Source organism: Lagopus muta, chromosome 13 (assembly GCF_023343835.1).
Source record: "Lagopus muta isolate bLagMut1 chromosome 13, bLagMut1 primary, whole genome shotgun sequence".
Lineage (NCBI taxonomy): Eukaryota > Metazoa > Chordata > Aves > Galliformes > Phasianidae > Lagopus > Lagopus muta.
In genome coordinates, this window is record NC_064445.1 from 16,970,335 (window position 1) to 16,989,856 (window position 19,522).

The window sequence follows — 19,522 nt, forward strand, 5'->3', positions numbered from 1 at the left end:
AAGCCACAATAAAGTCTCCCTGGATCCTTCTCCAAGCTAAACAAGCTCTGTTCCTTCAGCCTTTCTTCATGGGAGAGGTGCTTCAGCCCTCTGGTCATCACAGTGCCCGCCCTCCCTTTCTGTGTTCACCCTGGAAGGTGGTACCTACAGCCTGTCTCTGGTTCTCAGTGCCCAGTCGACAGAAATGCAATACCTGTGAGCAGAGCGCATGGAGCTGCAGTCAGGTGTTCTGCTCAAAAACTTGATCAGGTCTCTTGTACCGGAGAAAAACATCCCCCGCTCCACAGTCACGCCTCACTCACGCCATGGCTGCTTGGCAGGACGTGCCTGCGTGAGCAGCTGCTCTCAAGGGTGAAGCACAGCAGGAGTAAAACTTGATCTGAACTCTCTGCGCAGCACCTCGAGAGCTCCCTGAGAACTGCTGAGATGGCCATCAAGCCCGAGTGACACCTTGGTTTGTGGGAAACCAAGGCAGCCCCTCTTCTGTGGGAGCAGCCCGGGCAAAAAAGGCTGGGCACCCACAGATTAGCTGCTGTCTTCCCACGGAGGAAATACACAGCCCTAAATAGTGGAGTTCCTGGCAACCATCGGCGTGTAGTTTAGCTCCCATGCAGACCTGGAAATTGCCTCTGCCATTAGCAGCAGAGCATTTGTGCCAAAAGCAGGCAGAGGACGTCTTCTTAAGCGGCTGGGTAGAAGCACAGGAAAGTCCTAGCAAACGCAGCCTCATCAAGGTTCTGGTGTGTTTTGTGAGCAGAAGCGGAGCAGAGGGGCCACTCTCAAGCAAGTCACTGCTGTTGCCCGACTGCACAGCCCTCAGGCACTGCCCGCGTCTCCTCTCCCCTCCTGCTCTCTGCCTCCTGCTCCTTCCTTCTGAATCCACTCCTGGTGACCCCCAGCTTACAACAAGGGAATGCCTCGCTGTTTGCATTGCTACCATTTTTGGTTAAAATCACGGGAGCGCAACTCAAAGAAGTTCACAAAGCTGTTTCTGCTGAAAGAGCAGGCTCCCCATCCGCACCGCCCCAAGCTGGAAAGCCCACCTTGAGAAACCATTTCCTGCACTGTCATAATCAAAAACTAAATCTTGACACCCAGCCGAGGTGTCCTGTAATTAGAGGTGGTACAAATCACTCTCTGGTGCCATTTTGCGTAGTTCTGATTTTAATACAATCAATATCCTGCAGAAAATAGCTGTGGGTCTCCAAAGTGATTATTTGCTCCAGAACAGTCACATTTAAACTCTTATCATCAGACAGTCCCTGTTCTGCCCAGAGCCACGTCCAGCCTGGCCTTGAATGCCTCCAGGAATGGGGCATCCACAGCCTGCTTGGGCAACCTGTTCCAGTGCCTCACCTCCCTCTGAGTGAATCATGAGGGATACATTAATATGTCTGGTCCCAGAAGTAAGTGCATGTGTTGACCTTGTTTAGTTGGGTAAGAGTTAAAGCAGCCAATTGCTGCTGGGGAGCTTTATGCAAAAAAAAAAAAAATAATAATAAAAATCAAAAAATCAAAACACCGCCTTTCTAAAAACAATTCAAACATGGCCAACCTTGTGGCTTCAGCAGAAGCAGCAGTGTGTAAGAGTTCCCATGAACCCTGCCTAACCTCTGAGATTTATTGATAACTGAAAAAGTATGGGGCCGGGCCCTGAAACCCTTACTTAGGCACTAATATTGGTGTGTTAGCGAGAACCCCAGGGCTGAGCTCAGGATGTTTACCACTGTTAGAGATTTCTAGGAAAATGTACTTGAAACAGTTAAAAAAAAAGGGGAGAAACCTGAGGTTTTCACTCTGACTGCCAGAACCGTTGTGGTTTGTGCATTAAAGCAAGCACAGTGTGCAGCCTGTTGCCCTGCTCAGTCAGTCTGCCCGGGCATTAATGGCACTTTGTGTGAACATCTGTATGTGTGCTCTGCCATTTTGGGTGGCGGTGGCAAGCTGTTTTCCTTTGGCAGATCTTGAAGGAAGGGTTTGAGTTGTGCGTGTTGAGATGATGTCAGACAGACGGAAATGATGCTGTGTGCTGTGTAAATGATGCTGTGTGCTATCTAATTCTGACACATTTTTTGGTACAGGGGCTTTTGAGACATCTATCACTCTACAATAATAATGAATCTTTTTTTTTTTTTTTAAGGAAATTGCATTGTAATCGAAATTAAATGTGCCAAAAAATAGCAGTAAAATGATCTCAACATTGAGATATATATCTATAGATAAGCATTTAGGCATGCTTTCCAAGTTTCTTTTTTCCCTTAGTCTCGAAACACAAGTAAATTAATTCCTCTTAGATCATTTCCTTTAGGTTTAGATAACCTTTTTGTGAGGGTAAGCCTTCAGCCCTTAGTGTGACTGCACACCAGCTTTTGTGTGGAGGAAGATGAGGCTCTCCAGCTTAATGCGGCCAAGAAACGTGGAAACTCTTTTACAAAGATGTGATAACAGTTATTGGAAGTAACTTGAAGCAAGTTGAGAGCTGGATTGAACCAACAAGAATGTGTCTTCATTGCTCCTTTACTCTCCACTCCACACTTTTCCTTTTGCCTTCTTGAGAAAGGTTTGGGTTCTACCATGAGCCAACCCTCACTGTGTTCTGTTCTAGGACAGCGAAGGGGTCTGGGAGAATGAAAGGACGGGATGTGCACATAGTTACCATAGCATGCTGCTTTACCTGGTCAGGAAGCATTTACTGCAGATGAGCTTGTGCATGCGAGTGGTGGCGTATGGGCCAATGGGTTTTGCACACTGGGAAGGAAACTTTGCATGGTACAAGGCAGACGTTGCCCTGAGACAAGGTTCTGCAAGGGCTGAGCTCCTCTCGTCCGACAGTCAGCACCATTGCACACCTGGGAGCTTAATGGAGAGGGGCAATCTGAGTAGGTCTTCTACACTGAAATAAAACTGAATGCCATGAAAACTGGACTCTGAATGCTCTGTATCAAGTGCAGCGGTATTGATTTTTATTTTTTTTTTAGTAAAGAAATTTGTCTCAATGCAGCATTGTAATTACAAAAATCAGTCGATTCTTGTCATGGCCCTCTGCAGGACGCAGAGCGATCTGAGGGCACCCAGCAGCCTGCTCACCTGCTCCTGGAGGCACCTTATGGTGCCAGCATGGTGTGTGTGCCTGTGTTCTGTGGCAGGCCCCTCGCTGTATTGCCATGGCACACAGTGCCTGGAAGTGCTCACAGTGGCCTGCAGCGGTGGCTGTGGCAGTGTGGAGGAAGCAGGCTGCCATTCGCCTTCCTCCCAGTGTCTGATGGTGCAGAAATCCCCGTGCTCTGCTTTTTGAGAAAAAGCTTTGCAGTCCCAGGGTGTTCCTGGAGATCGAGGGCACTTGCAAATAAACAAAATTCAGCAGGGTTCAGTTATCTGTAAAAGAAAACATGACTGTGACAGATCACTCAGAAACGAGGCATCACTTTTCTTTGATGCAGAATTGCTTAGTCGTTGAAATAACACTTGTGTGCAGTTGTGTACAGACAGGACCTGAGTTGTAAAGTTACATCAACTCAGCTTTTAATTTTGCAGGTGTAAATTGGACCTGCAAATCATTTAGTCTCCAAATTGCAGCCGTTCATATCTGTTTTCCTATGGCTTGCTTACTTAGCTGATGCCGGTTAGATGTTTTAATGCACAGCTTTTCAGGCACCACTATTTAAAGAACAAAATTGCAGTCTTAAAGCTTCAGACTCATTTCTGAACGCTTAATGTAAGGGAGAAATTAGGATGCATAGCCAATCCGCTGCCCATGCAAATCTTTTGATACCATCCTTCAGTGTGAGATTAGTGCTGGGTTATCAGGAGAAAGCACTATGCTTTGCATGTGTGGAGTAACTTGTTCTTGCCTAGCCAAGAAACTGTGCACTTTGTAGCAAGATGCCTGATTGCATTTCTAATACACCTTCTTGTGAACCAAAGGTTGTCAGTCTTCGTATTGAGTTTGCTCTTTTTATAGCTTTATTTCTTCCTTTTCCTCACGGTCTTCAAAAAACTTTTGTTTTAAGAAGCCGGAAAGTGCACACAGCTTTAGTGGCTGCACCTCCTCCATGGCAGTTGGATGAAGACCCATAAACTCCTCTGATATTATGCTCCAAGAGCCCTGTTAAATGCATCATTAGCTATTGTGTATTTAGTTTGCATGCCTGTTTTGCTTACAGTATTTTGTTATTTTAACAGGGCCGCCACGTTAAGACTGGGCAGCTAGCTGCAATCAAAGTGATGAATGTTACTGAGGTGAGTAGAGAACCAAAAATCAAAAAGCAATTATCAAGGTGTAAGAGAAAATAAAGAATCAGATCATGAGAATGTGGATAGCTTATGAAAGATAATCCGGTGGTATAAATTATGGTTGCTGAGCAGTAGTTTGTTTTTTGAAGTTCTGAGAGGTGTTAGTGCAACCAGAATTTCAATTGTACCTGTCCAGTGGGGACAAAGCAATAAGGAATACATTTCTATATGTTTTCTTGCTCTAAAGTAATGAAGAGAACTGTCTTCCCAAGACAGCACGTAAAAGATTTCCTGTAGCTGTGCAATACCCCTATTGTGTTTTATCACATCCTCTCCCTTCACATGCCAGCCATTCCTCAGTGTAGCTACCGTGACAGCAAGCAAGCAAGAACATGTTAGAAATGCAAATGTAGCACTTCTTTATTGTTATTTGACAGATGAGAGAAGCAGACAGCGTAATTGGCACTGTCCCTGCTCACATTTATAAAGTGGTGTCAGTGCTGGAACAAGGTGTCAAAAAAATTAGCTAAGTATTGATTTTTGTTTCTGAGCACAGCTAGTAGTGAAGCAGCTTGCCTTCTTGAAATCTTACGCTCCTGTGCCCCAGAAGGACTGGAATGAGCCTGCACCCTCTCAAAGTGTGCTGGAATTTTGGTTCCATGGAGTACACCCATTTGCATGGATGACCAGCTCCCATTTTCTTGCCCTGGCAGCGTGAACGTGGTGCATAAAACTCCAAGATAAAGTTGGTCTTCTTGGGAAGTTGTGGAAGGGTCATAGCCCAAGATAAGAAATAGGTCCTCTGGGCCAAGTCTGCCAGTGGTACAACTATGTGGAGCATTTTGAACAAGCATCAACAAGCTCTGTCTATGTTTTTATGTCTTCTGCCTGTCTTGGAAGGCAACAGAGCAAGTTAGTCCATGTGAGCATTGTCACGTAGAGCAGGTCCAGGCCAGGTGTCTCTGCTGATGGAATGGGAATCCAGCCCTGAACAGAGAGTGGTCTGAACTGCATGCTGGTTGATGCTGCTGTAGCGCTTCTATGAGGAATGTCCAAGGGCTGGTTTGTCTGTGACTACTACCTTGTAAAAAGAAACATGTGGTTGGACAAAGGAACCCACAGAACAGATCCTATGTGGGACTCAGAAGTGAGCCAGAGCTTCTGTGCAGATGGCTTTCACGCCTTGCTGGGTCAGCCAGCATTGTTTGAAGGCTAGTCACAGATGTCACTTGTAGGCTGTCATGTTAACACCAGTGACAGTCCCTTCCTTGATGTAACAATTGAAGCAAAAACTTCAGGAAGGGAACCTTGGGAAGATTTCCTTTGCTGTACATAACAGTCTCCTTTGTATGTAAGCAATGCAATGCAGCATCCAGTAGTGCCTACTTGCATGGACACAAAATTTAGATGGAAGAAAGCCTTGGAAAGCTTCAGGAATTCACATTGCATGATTCTGGGGACAAAACACAGCTGCTCAGGTTTGATTTGCTACTTCTCTGTGGGCTGGAAAGTCAGCACCTCTCTGGGGAATCTGTCCCATTGCAAGAGGGGCTGAACAGCAGTGACAGCTCGTGCTGTTTTCACGTTGAATCACTTAACACAAAAGCAGTTGTGACAGTTTAAGAGCTTAATAGTGAGCGTGCTGATAAACTAAGGCTGTTCTGGTTCACTGCTTGCCTTCTGAGCTGGTCTGTCTGATCAGGGACTGTGCTTCTGGCCCCCTGCACTGCAGATTGGCTGAAGCTGGTGCCTGCTCTGCTGCTGCAGGCAGTAGGAGCATGGGTGCAGCATGGCTGAGGCTGGTGCTAAATGAGTCCACAGCATCTCTGAACCTCACTTCTCTGCCTCTAAAATAGGAATAGCCTTCCTCTGCTTCACAGTGTGTGGGCACTGAGGCAATAGACTGAACTGTAATGCAGAAATCCAGTGTGATCAATTCAGAGCCTGCCAAAGATTCAGTGTTTCTCTTGTGTTGTTAGTCTGCTCAGGTTGAAATTATTTTCTGTTCCTTTGGGCTTGAAAAGCTGGCTTGAGGCATTAAATAAAGCCTTTAAAATATTGAAATCCTCATCTTCAGTGTCCTGCATATAAATTGCACCTGAGAGCAACATCTCACAGTTTGGTTTGTGAGAAATGGAAGCTGTCATAGTAATCCTGCCTGAGTGAGTTGGGAGGCTTCTAGCCCCTCTGGTCATTTTCATCTTTGGGTAGTGACTGAATGTGCTTCACTGGGAGCAGCTTTCTTGTGGAGCAAAATTTCATGTAATGGAAGACAGGTAGATGTTTAAAGAAACCTGGACAAATGCAGTCTTTTTACCTTCATCTCTGTCCAAAAGCTAAAAGTGGAGAAGAGCTGAATGCCTGTAACAGCCTTGAGATTTGAATGCCTGCTTTCAAGACTCTGCATTTCAAGCCTCCAGGAGACATCTCTCTTAGGGCACTTCCAGTCACCAGGTCTACACATGTCAGTGTAGATTGGTGGCAGTTTGATCAGCAGCCCACAGCACTGCTCAGCAATTGGTCGTTGTTATCTGACATGAGAGAGAAGGGTGTTGAACAAGGATATCAATCATATCAAGAGGGCCTGGGGCACTTCTACGCCTCTTCGATGTTCTGCAGTGGATTTTTCTCCCCCAGCATTCTGTTTTCACTAGAAAATCCAACCCAAGGAGTCTTCCAGCTCATGCTTCATCATAACTGGTACATCTCAGCCAGATGTTTCACCAAATCTGCGTTGTTTGTTGTTTGTTTCTTTTTTTCTGGCAATAAACTATTTCATCAGAAAACCACTGCCCAGCTTCAGCTGTGATTATTCAGCTCTGAGATCTGAGGCTTACCAGGAGCTGAGCAAATCTGCCCTTTGCTGCTGCAAGTTCTAGCCCCGGGCTGCTTTCTGAAGACGAGCAGCAGGATGCTGTGGTCACTGTGGGATCTTATGGACATCTGTCAGGAAGTGCTGCAGTGTCACATTTTGCTGGGGGAAGTTGCAGGGTGGAGAGCCTTTGAAATCGTTGAGTGGAGCTGATGGCGGTGTGCTTTCCTGGGTCTCTGCGCAGGCTGAGCTTCCTGCTTGCTGGCTGTGCCAAGTAAACAGAGGATGCATGGAGAGATGGGATCCTTGGTGATCCTTGCTGCTTTTCTCTTCGGGTGTCAGTGCAGCTGGTCAAGGGGCTCTTCTGCAGCAGGCCATTCCCTGTCGTTGCTTTCAGGCTTTGCTGATAGTGAAATAATGTGTGAAGAGAAACCTGTCATTAGTACCCCCAGCACCAAGGGGTCTTTTGGTACTTACCAGCTGATCATTTTGTTTCTGCCTGAGGTCAGAGGCATGTGCTTTCTCATTTGTTGCTTCTTAGTGTCATTGCCTTTGATTGTGAGCTTGTCATCTTTGTGCTTGCAGTCATCTGCACCCAGAACTGCATTGGTTTTGAAAGCCAGCAACTTTTTGCACCTGCACATCTGTGAGCTTGTTTCTTCTCTTAAGCACATGAGTCACAAGCAGGTTCCAGACCCCTGGGAGATGTGGCTTATGTGGCACTAACAGACGGGGTGGTGGAAAGTGGAATTCCCGAGTACCTTTGCGCACTGAAAAGCTGAAGGGTGCCTTTGTCTCCAGTCTCTGTGTCCTCACCTGCCTATTTCAATTTTTCACATGCACAGTTTGGAGTCTCAGAGGGAGCAGGGCTTTGTTTCCCCTCCAGAAGGCAAGAGCACAAGCTCCCTTTGATCTGGGCCTGGCTACACACAGACAGAAATACGACCTTGCGTATTTCCTGGGTTTCCTGCATGCTGTCTGGGAGACAGCTCTGATTTCTCTTGGATGCTCCAGATGCTACTCCAGCCTTGTCCTTACCCTTTCTAAGTTGTATGACACCCAGGGTCCTATTAAGCCAAAGATTAAAGGTTTTCCTTTGTCCTTAATTGCAAACAAAAGACAAATTAAGTACCTGGTGTAATAAGTGTGTCTTGAGAGTCTTTGTTCAGCAGAGAGGCTCTTCTGAAACCAGAAATAGCTGCTTTTGCTTCAAGTTGAGTTATTTCACATTTCCCTTTTCCTAAAACTGAAGAAAGTTGGGCTTTGATTTGGCAGCACATCTCCTGTGTATTGAAGCTATTAGGGAAGTTCTTGTCTATTCCTGCTGGGAATGCTTTTTTCAGGTCAGATTTAATAAGATGTTTGAGGGAATTTGGTTTCAGCCTGCCAGGTTTCAGTGTTTTGGTACAGGTTGAGGGGACAGTGCAGCCAGTTTTGTAAGCACTCTGTTGTGATGGCTAAAAGAAAGCTTCAATGGCAAAGTGACTGGAAAACAGTGAGAAAGTGCAGAAGAATGTCCTGTGGGTCTGAACTATTCTTGCTGCTTCCTTTTTTTCCCTTCAGCTAGTAAGTGCTGACTGGAATGTTTTGCAGCAAGGTAAATTAATTTTCAACTTGGTCTTACTCCCTTTAACTGATGCATGGATACCTGGCAGTGCTATGCGTTTCCTAATAAAGCAAATGAGACAGCAAAATCTACAGACATTTCACAGAGTGTTGTGCACCATTTCTCTCGGGGACAGTAAAACAAACAGGCTGCTCTGAGAGGACCTCTTGAAAAAAGACCTCACTGAAAAATGCTGTTTCCTTATAGGGCGGTTGTAAAACTATTCCCATTAGCACCCCACAGCGTTGGCTGGACTGGCTGCACTAGGCTCCACTCCCCAGCACTCGGCCAATGGCTCGATGTGAGGCACACTGTGACTGTGTGGGGTGTGGGGCTGCTGGAAAGGGGGCAAGCCCTGGCCCTGGAGGCCAACGTGTGGCCTTGAGCCTGTTGTTCTGCTGTAGTTTCCTCTCAGCTGGGCCCTTGGTGGCAGTGGGAAGATGAACTGGTTGATGTGTGCTCTCAAGTACTTTCTGAGTATTCACATAATGGACTGTTAGGAATACTTTTATTTGTTTAAGTCCAGTTCATTTCTCCAAGACTAAATTACTGCATACTGGAACAGCAAACAGGATCCTGGCTTATTGATCCTGGCTAGTCCCATGAGGGGATGATGTGATTTTCTTACAACCACATGGGGATATTTTTGATTCTCTTGCTCAATCCTAGGCAAAAGGATCCAAATGATTCCATGCTCAGTTATGAGCTGTCCTTGGACTGCAGTCTGATAGAACAATTCTGGTTGGAGAGGCCTCAGGACTCCAGCCCAAACTTCTGCCCAAAGCAGGGTGGGTTGCTTGGGGCTTGTTTCATTGGGGTCCCAAACGTTGCCAAAGCTGGAGTGTGCATAGCCTTGGTGACCTCTCAGCACTTCAAGAGCCTTCTGTTCTCTTCTGACACAGAATGAAGAGGAGGAAATCAAGTTGGAGATAAATATGCTAAAAAAATATTCCCATCATCGGAATATTGCTACGTATTATGGTGCGTTTGTAAAGAAGAGTCCTGCAGGCCAAGATGATCAGCTCTGGGTAAGTGCTTTGTGTTGTGTTCATTGCATGTCCAGCTCCTTTCTTTAGAGCTCCAATGTACTTGTCTCAGACCTTGTCTTGGTGGAATGTTGAAGTCATCGTTCTGAGGAGTAATAAAAAAGAAACGTCCCTCTTCCTTTACACACAGAATCACAGAGTCACAAGGTTTGGGAGGGACCTCAAGAGATTGAATCCAACCCCCCTGCTAAAGCAGGTTCCCTACAATAAATCGCACAGGTGGGCGTTGAGACGAGTCTTGAATATCTCCATAGGAGACTCCAGCACGTTCTGGGCAGCCCATTCCAGTACTGCATCACCCTTACCGTAAAGAAATTCTTCCACATGTTTGTATGGAACTTCCTATGATCAAGTTTTAGGCCGCTGCTCCCTGTCCTTTCACTGCACACAACCAAGACAGGGCTGGCCTCATCCATTTGCTTCCCACCTCCCTTAAGAGGATGAGCATAAAGTATAATAGCTGTGACTTAGGTTGTTGATCAGATTTGTTGTTAGAACTTTCCTTTCCCAAATTAAATGTTTCTGTCTTTTTTTAACAGTGATGAAATAGAACTTGTCTTTTCCTCTCCCCTCTTTTTCCTTGTCACTTTCTACATTCTTTTCCAGTTGAAAAATAAAAAAGCAAACAGAGGAGCTGGCAATGAAGCAAAGAAAAATTCTCAATTTTTTTTTGTCTGCAAGAGATCTGCAGCAAGATGAGATATTTTAAATTTTGAAAAAAAATCCCACCTTTGTTAGTGCTATTTTTGTTCTTGGTTTTCTTCTGATTTACGTTTTTACTAGAAAGAAAATGTTTACCCTTGACCTGTAATAGGAGAGGTGCACTCCCATGTTCTTGTTTGTTGTTTATTTATTCAGTGGTGTGCATTGCTCAGGAAATGAGATTTTGCATCATTTGGCACCCAGGAGGGTGGCACATAGTTCACTTCACCTTGTTAGTGGTGCAGCAGGCATCACTTTGATATCTCTGCTGATGCTGTGTTGCAAATGATGTTGCATTTGTCTTCCTGCAGCTGGTGATGGAGTACTGTGGTGCTGGCTCTGTCACTGATCTGGTGAAAAAGACAAAAGGGAACTGTTTTAAGGAAGACTGGATTGCATACATCTGCAGAGAGGTTCTCAGGGTGAGTTGTGGACCAGAACTTTGTTGCTCATTTGGAACAAAAAAGCCTTTCCTGGCCCTTGGTCATTAATGTAAAGCAACAGTAAGCTCTAGTTTTTCAAGAATTTGATCCGTGGGGCTTGTGAGCTGTGGTCCTTGAGTTCAGAAGAGCCAAAATGTCCATCAGCCTGCATGATGGCTACTTAACATCTTGTAGTACTCCAGTTAATCCCATTTTCTGTATGAAGAGCACACTGATTATTGTCTTCTGTGACAAATACCATCTTCCTCCATATCTTGTGATATTACTGCTGCTCACTGCTTTGACTGTTCTTGCTGTGTAAGGTCAGTCTACTCACAATTCCTTTTCCTGCACACAGCAGGGGACCTTTTTTCTGCACTATTAAAAGCAGTGTTGGCTAAATAGCATCTCAAAATTGTAAAGGCAGCCCTGCTGCAGCAATATTCCCCAAGATAATTCTTGCAACTATATTTCATTCTGTGTGTGCTTTGGGATTCTTTTTAAAAATATTTTTGTGTATGTGCTCCTGGAAAGTAGAGAGGATAAAACAGTTCCAAAGTGTAATCTGGTGAACTGGGCTGGAAAAAAAATAAAACCAACAACCATGATTGAAACCCATCATTGTAAATTCAAAACCCATTACAGACGTACTGATCCATCTTCCATGTAATGGAGTTTTACTTCTTTTCTAAATAACGTTAAGATAACTGCATATTCCAGGAACTAGAATTCAAATAGTGTGCCAAGGTAATGCTTGAGCAGGAGTAAGTCTCTGCTTCTGCAGGTGTTATTGATAAGTATGTTCAGTGGAGAGCATCAGCCATCTCACCTGGATTTGGCATTAGACTGCATATTGCAATAACTGTAGCTGGAGACTGTGGGGAGAGCTCTTATGCAAAGAAAGAAAAAGAAAATCATGATGGTCTGGTTAAGCTCTTGTGGTTGTGTGGCTGTAATATCTCTATTAAAGCAGTTGATATTAAAACCTTTGATTTATGCTCTTGCAGCAGAAAGTAATAACATCAAGCTTGCCTGAAACAAGCGATTGCATTGAATCATCTTCATGTTAAAACAGTGAATAACTCGTTGCGTCTGGGTTGAAAATGTTTCCTTCTGGAAAACTTAGGAGTTGGGTGGAAGCTGCATTTGAAGTCACTAATACTGTATTACAGAATCTAAGTATTTCAGCATAGTATCCCTTGTCTTATTATAGTGTATTATTTCAGTGTTATATCTCTACTAGCTTATCCATGAACAGTTTGGGAAAGAAGGAGACAGAATATTGCAAATATTAGCTGAATGACGACTATTCAATATCTGTTGCATTCAACAATAATCTGACATGGTATTTTGAGCTCTCTGTGATCAATTTTTCATTGAATTCAGAGTTTTGCTGTTCTGTTGAAAGTAGAATTTAGCCTAGTGCAGCCAGACACATCCTGTCTCTGCACCTCATTGAGAGCATTCTGCAATGTTCTTCACAATTATTTTTTTTTAATTTTTTTTTTTGCTTTTAATATGTAGTGTTGATTCTGAGAGAGAAGTAAAAAATATTGGTACCTCATTTTATTCACACTTTACTTTAGAGATGCTACACTACAGTCGTGCCTTCTGGTTGTCGTCTTCTCTCCTTGCCAAACCTGGGGACTTGATGTTGCTGATCACACGTGAAGGACTTTCTCCATGAAGTCTGAGAAGGATAAAAGTGTAAAAAGGCAACAATGCCAAGTTCATGATAATGAGAATAAGGGAAGTCTTGCTTTTGTTTTGCTTTATTTTTAGGGCTTGGCACACCTTCACGCTCATCATGTCATCCATCGAGATATTAAAGGACAGAATGTTCTTCTCACAGAAAATGCAGAAGTGAAACTGGGTATGTTTCTGTAAATGTGTGCTACAAACCTGTTTGTTTAAAATTTCTGTCTTACCTTGGAAAGAACTTTCAGGAACCCAAGATGTATCAAATACTGTTAATGCTCGGGCTTACAAAATGTCTGTCAGCTAGAAGAAGGTGAAAACGTGATATATTCTACAGCAGTGTCACTCACAGCCTGTGGGAAATGCAGCTACTTCTAGGCAGTCACACAGATAACCTTGTAGTCAGTCACATCGCCACCAGGTCTTCACAGCAGGCTCCCAGTGTACAAAGGCATCCAAAAAAAAAGCCAACAACAAAAACCCTCACACCAAGAGTAAGTTAAAGTGATCCATTTCTCTAAGGGAAACAGGCTTAGAGATTTTCATAAATCTGAAGATAGGTGAAATTACTCTTCAGTGGTAGCCCTCTCACACGAATAGATCTTACTAATACTCATCTCTCAACAATGTCAGCCTGTTTACTCATTTCCTTTTCTAGCTATGATGTGTCAACTGTTAACGACTTCCAGCTTCCTAAGATTAAACTCAAGTATATATCTCTCTTGAGGAGGACCGTCTTTGGTGTTTTTGGAAGATTTCACACAGGATGCATGGCAGTGATTTAAAGGAGCAGTCTTGAGAACCCTTTTCTTATTTGGGATGATTCTTTATTTATCCTGTCTTGTCTTCATTTGAAAGAAATCACTACAGAGATGGAGAAGAAGGATATACGTGGCCTATCAGTATGGGATAGGGTGCTTGACTGGAGCAAGCCAAAATAAGGACTTTTTTTTTAATCCAAAAAAGAAGTATTGCCAGAGGGTTTTAAATTGAGTGCCTCTTAAAGCAGCGAAGCTAGAAAACCAAGAGATCCTCAGTCTGGTTCCATTCCATCTCAGCATGTTATATAAAAGCACTTTCCACATTTCCCATTAGAAGCACAGAAGGTATGATGAACCCAAAAGTCAGGTCCAGATTTCTGTTGAAGACATTTTGCTGAACAGGGACAACCAGTAATGGTAGTATGTAGTAATGGTATGCAGATGTTCTGTACTGAGGAAATACAGCTGTGAAAATCTTCTCCTTGATGATAGGAGAGGACTGATTCCTTCCAGTTCTTTTCCTTGCTAGTCTATTTTGATTGTTGTTATTTTTTGTTTCCCAGTCTTCTCTGTGAATAGCACTGGATGCTGTGCCTCGTAGATCCAATTAGTGGTTTAGAGGTTTATTGAAAGAAAAATACAATCACATAACAGTTGGTTTTATGGACCCTTCTTCGTATCTGAGCAACACTGTGTTGCTGTACAGTCCCAAGGAAAGTAATATCCTTTCAGCACAAAGAGCAGGGCACAATTCTCTCATTATAATGAGGCTAAGATCAGAATAAACCAGTGTATTCTCCAGCCTGTTGTAAGCTAATCTTTGAATGCAGGGAAGGAGTTCTTTGAAATAACTCAAAGTGATATATAAACAAATATATAAGACACATCTAAGTGTGCTTCATACATAGGTACTATTTTTTCCTTTCCAGTACTAGTTAAAGATCTCAGGTCCTACTCAGGCTTAAACTTCAGTTTTTCCACTTAATTTCAGTTACTGGACAAGATGTACTATGAGAACTTGTATCAGGTTTGATACACATTCTAGCCCAAATGTTTGGCATTCAGAAAGTATGTATGTAGTTAAGCAAGTGCTCTGCCATATGAATGCAACCCTTTAGTAATTCCTTTACCCTTGCTTGGTCTTTCAGTGGATTTTGGTGTAAGCGCCCAACTGGATAGAACCATTGGGAGAAGAAACACTTTTATTGGAACACCATATTGGATGGCACCTGAAGTCATTGCCTGTGAGGAGAACCCAGATTCTACCTATGATTACAGAGTAAGTGTTACAACTTAATATCAGATCGCAAAACACATGAGTTGCTGAAATCCTTCTCAAATTGAGAGAAGAACTCTCTTGAAAAGTTCAATCTTCCTTTCTTTTAAACCACAATAATGTTATAACTGTACAAGTAGAATATTTGTAGTATGTGGGTGGTGGCTCTTTGAGCATGGAGTTTCACTATGAGTGGGGTTTCTTTCTGAATTGTTCGTATCTGTAATACATGTTCATTAATCTGTGCAACAAAATACTGATAGATATATGTGGAGGTTACAGGTCAGGATGGAAAAGGAAAGAAAGAGGTAAATTTGTAAGGAATGCTTGACAAACAATGTAATGCTAATGTGGCCAGGTATTACTCTCTTCTGTAAAAGAGCTATTTTACTCTGTACTTAGTTGTAAATCCTGATTTAGTTGGTAATAATTACCATAACTCATTGCTCGTTTATAAACATGCAACTGCAAGTGGTTTTCTGTCCCAGAATGATTTCTGGCTGTTCATGGGATGGCTGAGAGGTGAGGGCAACTCTGGAGGTTGTCTGCTGAAACTCTTAGTGAAGCAGAGTCAGCCAGAGCAGGCTGCCCACTTGTGGCTTATGTCCACTCAGGTTTTGAATATATTCAACATTAGAGATCACAGCATCTCCAGGCAACCTGTGCCTGTGTTTGCAAAAGTCACAGTAAATAAGATTTAGGTTTGAACAGAATTTCCTGAATTTCAGTTAGTACCTAGGTGCCTCTTCTCCTTTACTTGGCCACACTGAAAAGAGAAGCGACTGGTTTGATCTTCTTTATTCTTTTCCCGTGAGGAATTTGTGCTAAGATCCCCTGAATGGTCCAGGCATTCTCAATCTGAAGCCTCCCAGCTCTAAGCCCCTTATAATCTTTGTGGCCTCTGCTGCACACATGCAGTCCAGATTTGGTCACAGGTGACTTCAGCAGTGCTAAGGAGGTGGGAATTGTTAGCTCTCCAGACCCATAGCAGTGCCCATCCTAATGTGGCTGATTACTCACCACCAATTTCTCAACAGAAATGACTGAGTGAATAAGAGGCCTTGTCTGCTCTTGTTATATGCACTAGTTCAGTGGTCCCTGACAGCATTTTTGCTCCTACACAAGCATCTAATGATAAGTTACTCATTGAAAGAAGAATTTATCTTTTGAGATGACCAGCGTGCTCTGCGTTTTGGATACCGACAACAGCTGTTCATATGCTGTTTCTGGTTCTCCTTTGTTAATAGACTGGTGCTGTTCTGAAGAGACTTGGGACTCTTTGTCCTCTGAATTATTTCCAGCAGTGTTGTTGTTTGTTTGCCTACACCTAGGCTTCTGGGTGCTCTCCAGGGATGGCTTCCTGAGCAGCCTTTCCCCTGCTCACTCCCTTGGTCCTGGTGTTCTCCTGGTTGCCACTTGGCTGCTCTGACTGTGGCTAGAGAAATTTTATTAGAAGAGCCTGCTATTACCTCTGTTTTCTCCTGTTTCAGGAGCTATGATTCTCACTTGCTGAGACCTTCTGCACTGCACTGTGAAGTCATGTTGTGAGTGGCAGTCATGACCAAAGAATGTTCTTGGATGTTATTTTATTTTTCATACCATGTAAATTTCATTCTGAAACCTCAGAAAATGAGGTTGTCTTCATTTTCTGAAACCACTTGATTTTCTTTTTGGAAGATATAACTGTTAGGAACGTGCATATCTACTTTCCTTGCCTTCACTAACAAACAGCCACACAAACTGCTGTGACTCAGAAGGTGGCACAGAACTGATTTTTCTACGGAGATTTATGGCTGATACGATGGAGAAAGTAGCAGGAAGCCATCCTGTAGTGCCTGTAACTTCTTGTTCTGTGAAAAAGTGGTTAAAATTATAACAAATCAGTGAAAAAATATATGCATGTGTACCTATACACATCAGTCTTTCAAACACTGCTACCATTTTCCACTTCAGCTGTCTGCCTCTCACACTTTGAAACAAGAAACCACAGTACTTTGCAGCCTGGTTCTTTTTCCCATTATCCCCAGAGCCTGCAATGCTACCTCTAGAAGACTTTTCTAACTTTCTGTCATCTATTTCATAGCAAGTCAGGGTCCCATTAGTTATATTCTCAGATGTCTCTACAAACTGTAACACAAACAGCCTCCAGCTTGCATGAAGCAGTTCAGAGCAGCTGAGTTGAGAAGGTTCTGTTGGTAAAGTCAGGTTTAGACAGAGTGCCAGGCTGGATATGAGCTGCTAATCTTTGAAGATTTGTCTTCTCTTGCACCCTTATAAAATATACTTTAAATAAACCCTGCAGGTTAGTTTGGTCACATGCCTCTCATCTAACTGCTTTTGGACACCAAAAAGTAGTAAATACTGTACTTGATTAATCAAACAGAAGCCTGTGACGCATTTTTTTACAGTCACTGGTCATGATCACAATTAATCTTTCATGATCAAAATCATTTAGCATTCAGATAAGCTGATAATGAAATCTCCAGCCTGAATTTCCTTTCGTGTGCCCAAAAATATGTGACTGGAGACTTTGTGGACAGAAAGTCAGATTATAATTTAAGCTTTGTCAGTGTAGAAACTCAGCAATGACTACTGTGGTACAAGCATTAAGACAAAGATTTTTTTGGCCTGGAACAGAGCACGAGGCACTGTTTATAGAATCACCAAGGTTGGAGAAGACCTTCAAGATCATCCAGTGCTGTGTCTCACTGCCTCGCAGCAATAGGTTAAAGATGTAAGCTGTGTAGTTAAATGGTGTCTGCTGTACTCCAATTCTTTTGGGTTTTACGAATGCAAAAGGATTGCATTTTAGAGCTGGCTGCTTAAATGATGATTCAGCTACTCACAACTGCGTGGGGAATGAAGCTTCTGGCTACTAGCATGTTTCTTTCCTAAAAGCTCAGGAGGGAAGGGAGGGAGCAGAATGTATGTCGCTCTCACACGAAAATGACTTGATCCAAGAGAATTCTAGGGAAACAAAGGAAAACTGAAAAAAAGCATGAGTGTTTCAAGTCGCAACGTTCAATGTTTTTTTTCCTGCAGAGTGACCTCTGGTCTTTGGGAATCACTGCTATTGAAATGGCTGAAGGAGCTCCTCGTAAGTGGTTTGGTTCAGGGAGGGGGCTCTATGCTTTCTGAACATGTTCTGTATTAAAATAACTCACGCTTGACTAATGCACAGATGTACAAAGCTCTGGTTCTGGCTGGATCCTTAGAAATAATCTCTGAATTTTTCTCATTTCAGCTCTCTTGCTGTGCCCTTCCCACATCTAAGTCCCTTTTTCCCCTCTTCGATTTCAATCCTGATTTCTTACTAGCTTTAGGTAAATTCTGTGTCTTGTAATTGCTTCCGTCCATGACGCCAAGCAGCAGGAGTGTGCTGGGAGACCCTTGCAGTCCCCTCACTACTCTGGTTAGTGTCTCACAGGCAGTGGGCAGCAATCAATGGCTGCAGGGTGGTCACACAGACCTCTTTTGTGCATCTTTTGTTTCTGCAGAACCCTGGTTGTTTCATCCCTGCACCCAAGGCACAGCTGTGTTGTGAGGGTGTTACGTGGTCACTGCCGGGAGCACAGGAGATGAAATAAATTATACCCTGGCCTGAGCTCAAGAGCACGTAGGCTGTGTTTAAGAAACACTTTTGGCTGTTTTCCTGTCCAGCTTGGTTTTTAGCAATGGTCCGAATCCAGCTGGAGTTGAGAAGCACTTTCAGAAACTGTGCTCCAGCCTAGCTTCGTCCTGAGACAGGGCTCTGTGCAGTTTCCTTTGAGAGAGACTTTGTGGCTTCACATGCTAATTCCTCACTCCACTTGTAATTGATGTGATCACTGTTTTTGGCAGGAGAATGTAATAGATTATATTCTATTGCATTGTGTTGTGTTTTTCTTCTTGTTTTACGTGAGGTGATAGGATCCCTATCCAGAAACCAGACTTCTTTGAACTGCCACCCCCACTATATCACAAGCTGTTGAAAATACAGAGGAAAAAGACAAAAAAGTCAACTCAGATGTGAGAAGTGATGGCAGGCAGCTACAGGCAAGGAAAGAAATAGGAGGCAGTAAAGGCATACCCAGGCCATAGTCTTGCTTTTACTATTTCTGCAACGCTGCAAATCTGTTTCTATTAAGAGAATCACTTCTGAACACCTGCATATCATGAGTGATCAGCCTCCATATAGAGCCTCTCAGTTGCCATTCAGTAGCTCTGTTTTGTGAAGAAAGACCTCTGACCCTCAATATTTCTTTGTGACAGACAGGGACTTGTTTGTAATTCCACACAAAATGTCTCTGGTATATGAGATATTCAGGTATTTTCTTTTTTGCAGAGTTATTTGTAGTTTTACATTTCTGTAACAGTAGCACTGAGCAGAAGTACAGTGGGCTGGAAAGAAACCAGCATCTGAATGCATTGGTAGGATCTATTGCAAATTGCCTAATCATGGTGCTCCTGCTCCCGAAACACAAAATAGATGAAATATGTGCTCAGCCATTATGCTCTGCTCCACTGACACGGTTCGTGGGCTCTCCAATTTGCATCACATTTCTTCATCCTACATTTTCTTTTATGCCATGAATGATACAGCTAAGAGTCTGATGAAAATGTATCTTATTGTTTATTTGAACCGTAAACAAAGCATATTAAATTATATATATTTCAATACTAAATTTAACTTCTGTTTATGAAAAATTACCTCTTGATATACTAGAGTTGTGAGTTTTTATAATGTCCTTTTGAAGCCTTACGTATAAAAATCAGAATAAAGCTGTTACCACGCAGCCTTTCTTTCAACTAAATCTCGTGCAACCAGTAAAATAGCAGTGCATCATTGTGAAAGCTTTCTTTGTACTCTGAGACTTCATTTTTTGGCTGTAGCATGAACTGCACTGACTAACAGCGAGGTCCTGCAGCAGGTGCTGTGCTGTAGGCAGTGGGAGAAGTGGTTGGGTCTGCCTGGGTGGCAGAGGTT

The 19,522-nt window shown here is 43.2% G+C and overlaps 1 protein-coding gene across 1 annotated transcript in view; it reads left to right on the forward strand.

Annotated features, from left to right (window-relative positions):
• NRK (Nik related kinase) overlaps positions 1 to 19,522 on the forward strand; it is a 96,249-nt gene that overhangs the window by 26,357 nt on the left and 50,370 nt on the right. Inside the window, exons 3-8 of the mRNA XM_048959985.1 lie at positions 4,183 to 4,239; positions 9,554 to 9,679; positions 10,711 to 10,821; positions 12,604 to 12,694; positions 14,429 to 14,559; positions 17,599 to 17,653. Of these exons, the coding sequence (XP_048815942.1) occupies positions 4,183 to 4,239; positions 9,554 to 9,679; positions 10,711 to 10,821; positions 12,604 to 12,694; positions 14,429 to 14,559; positions 17,599 to 17,653 (571 nt within the window). The remainder of the gene's footprint in view (positions 1 to 4,182; positions 4,240 to 9,553; positions 9,680 to 10,710; positions 10,822 to 12,603; positions 12,695 to 14,428; positions 14,560 to 17,598; positions 17,654 to 19,522) is intronic.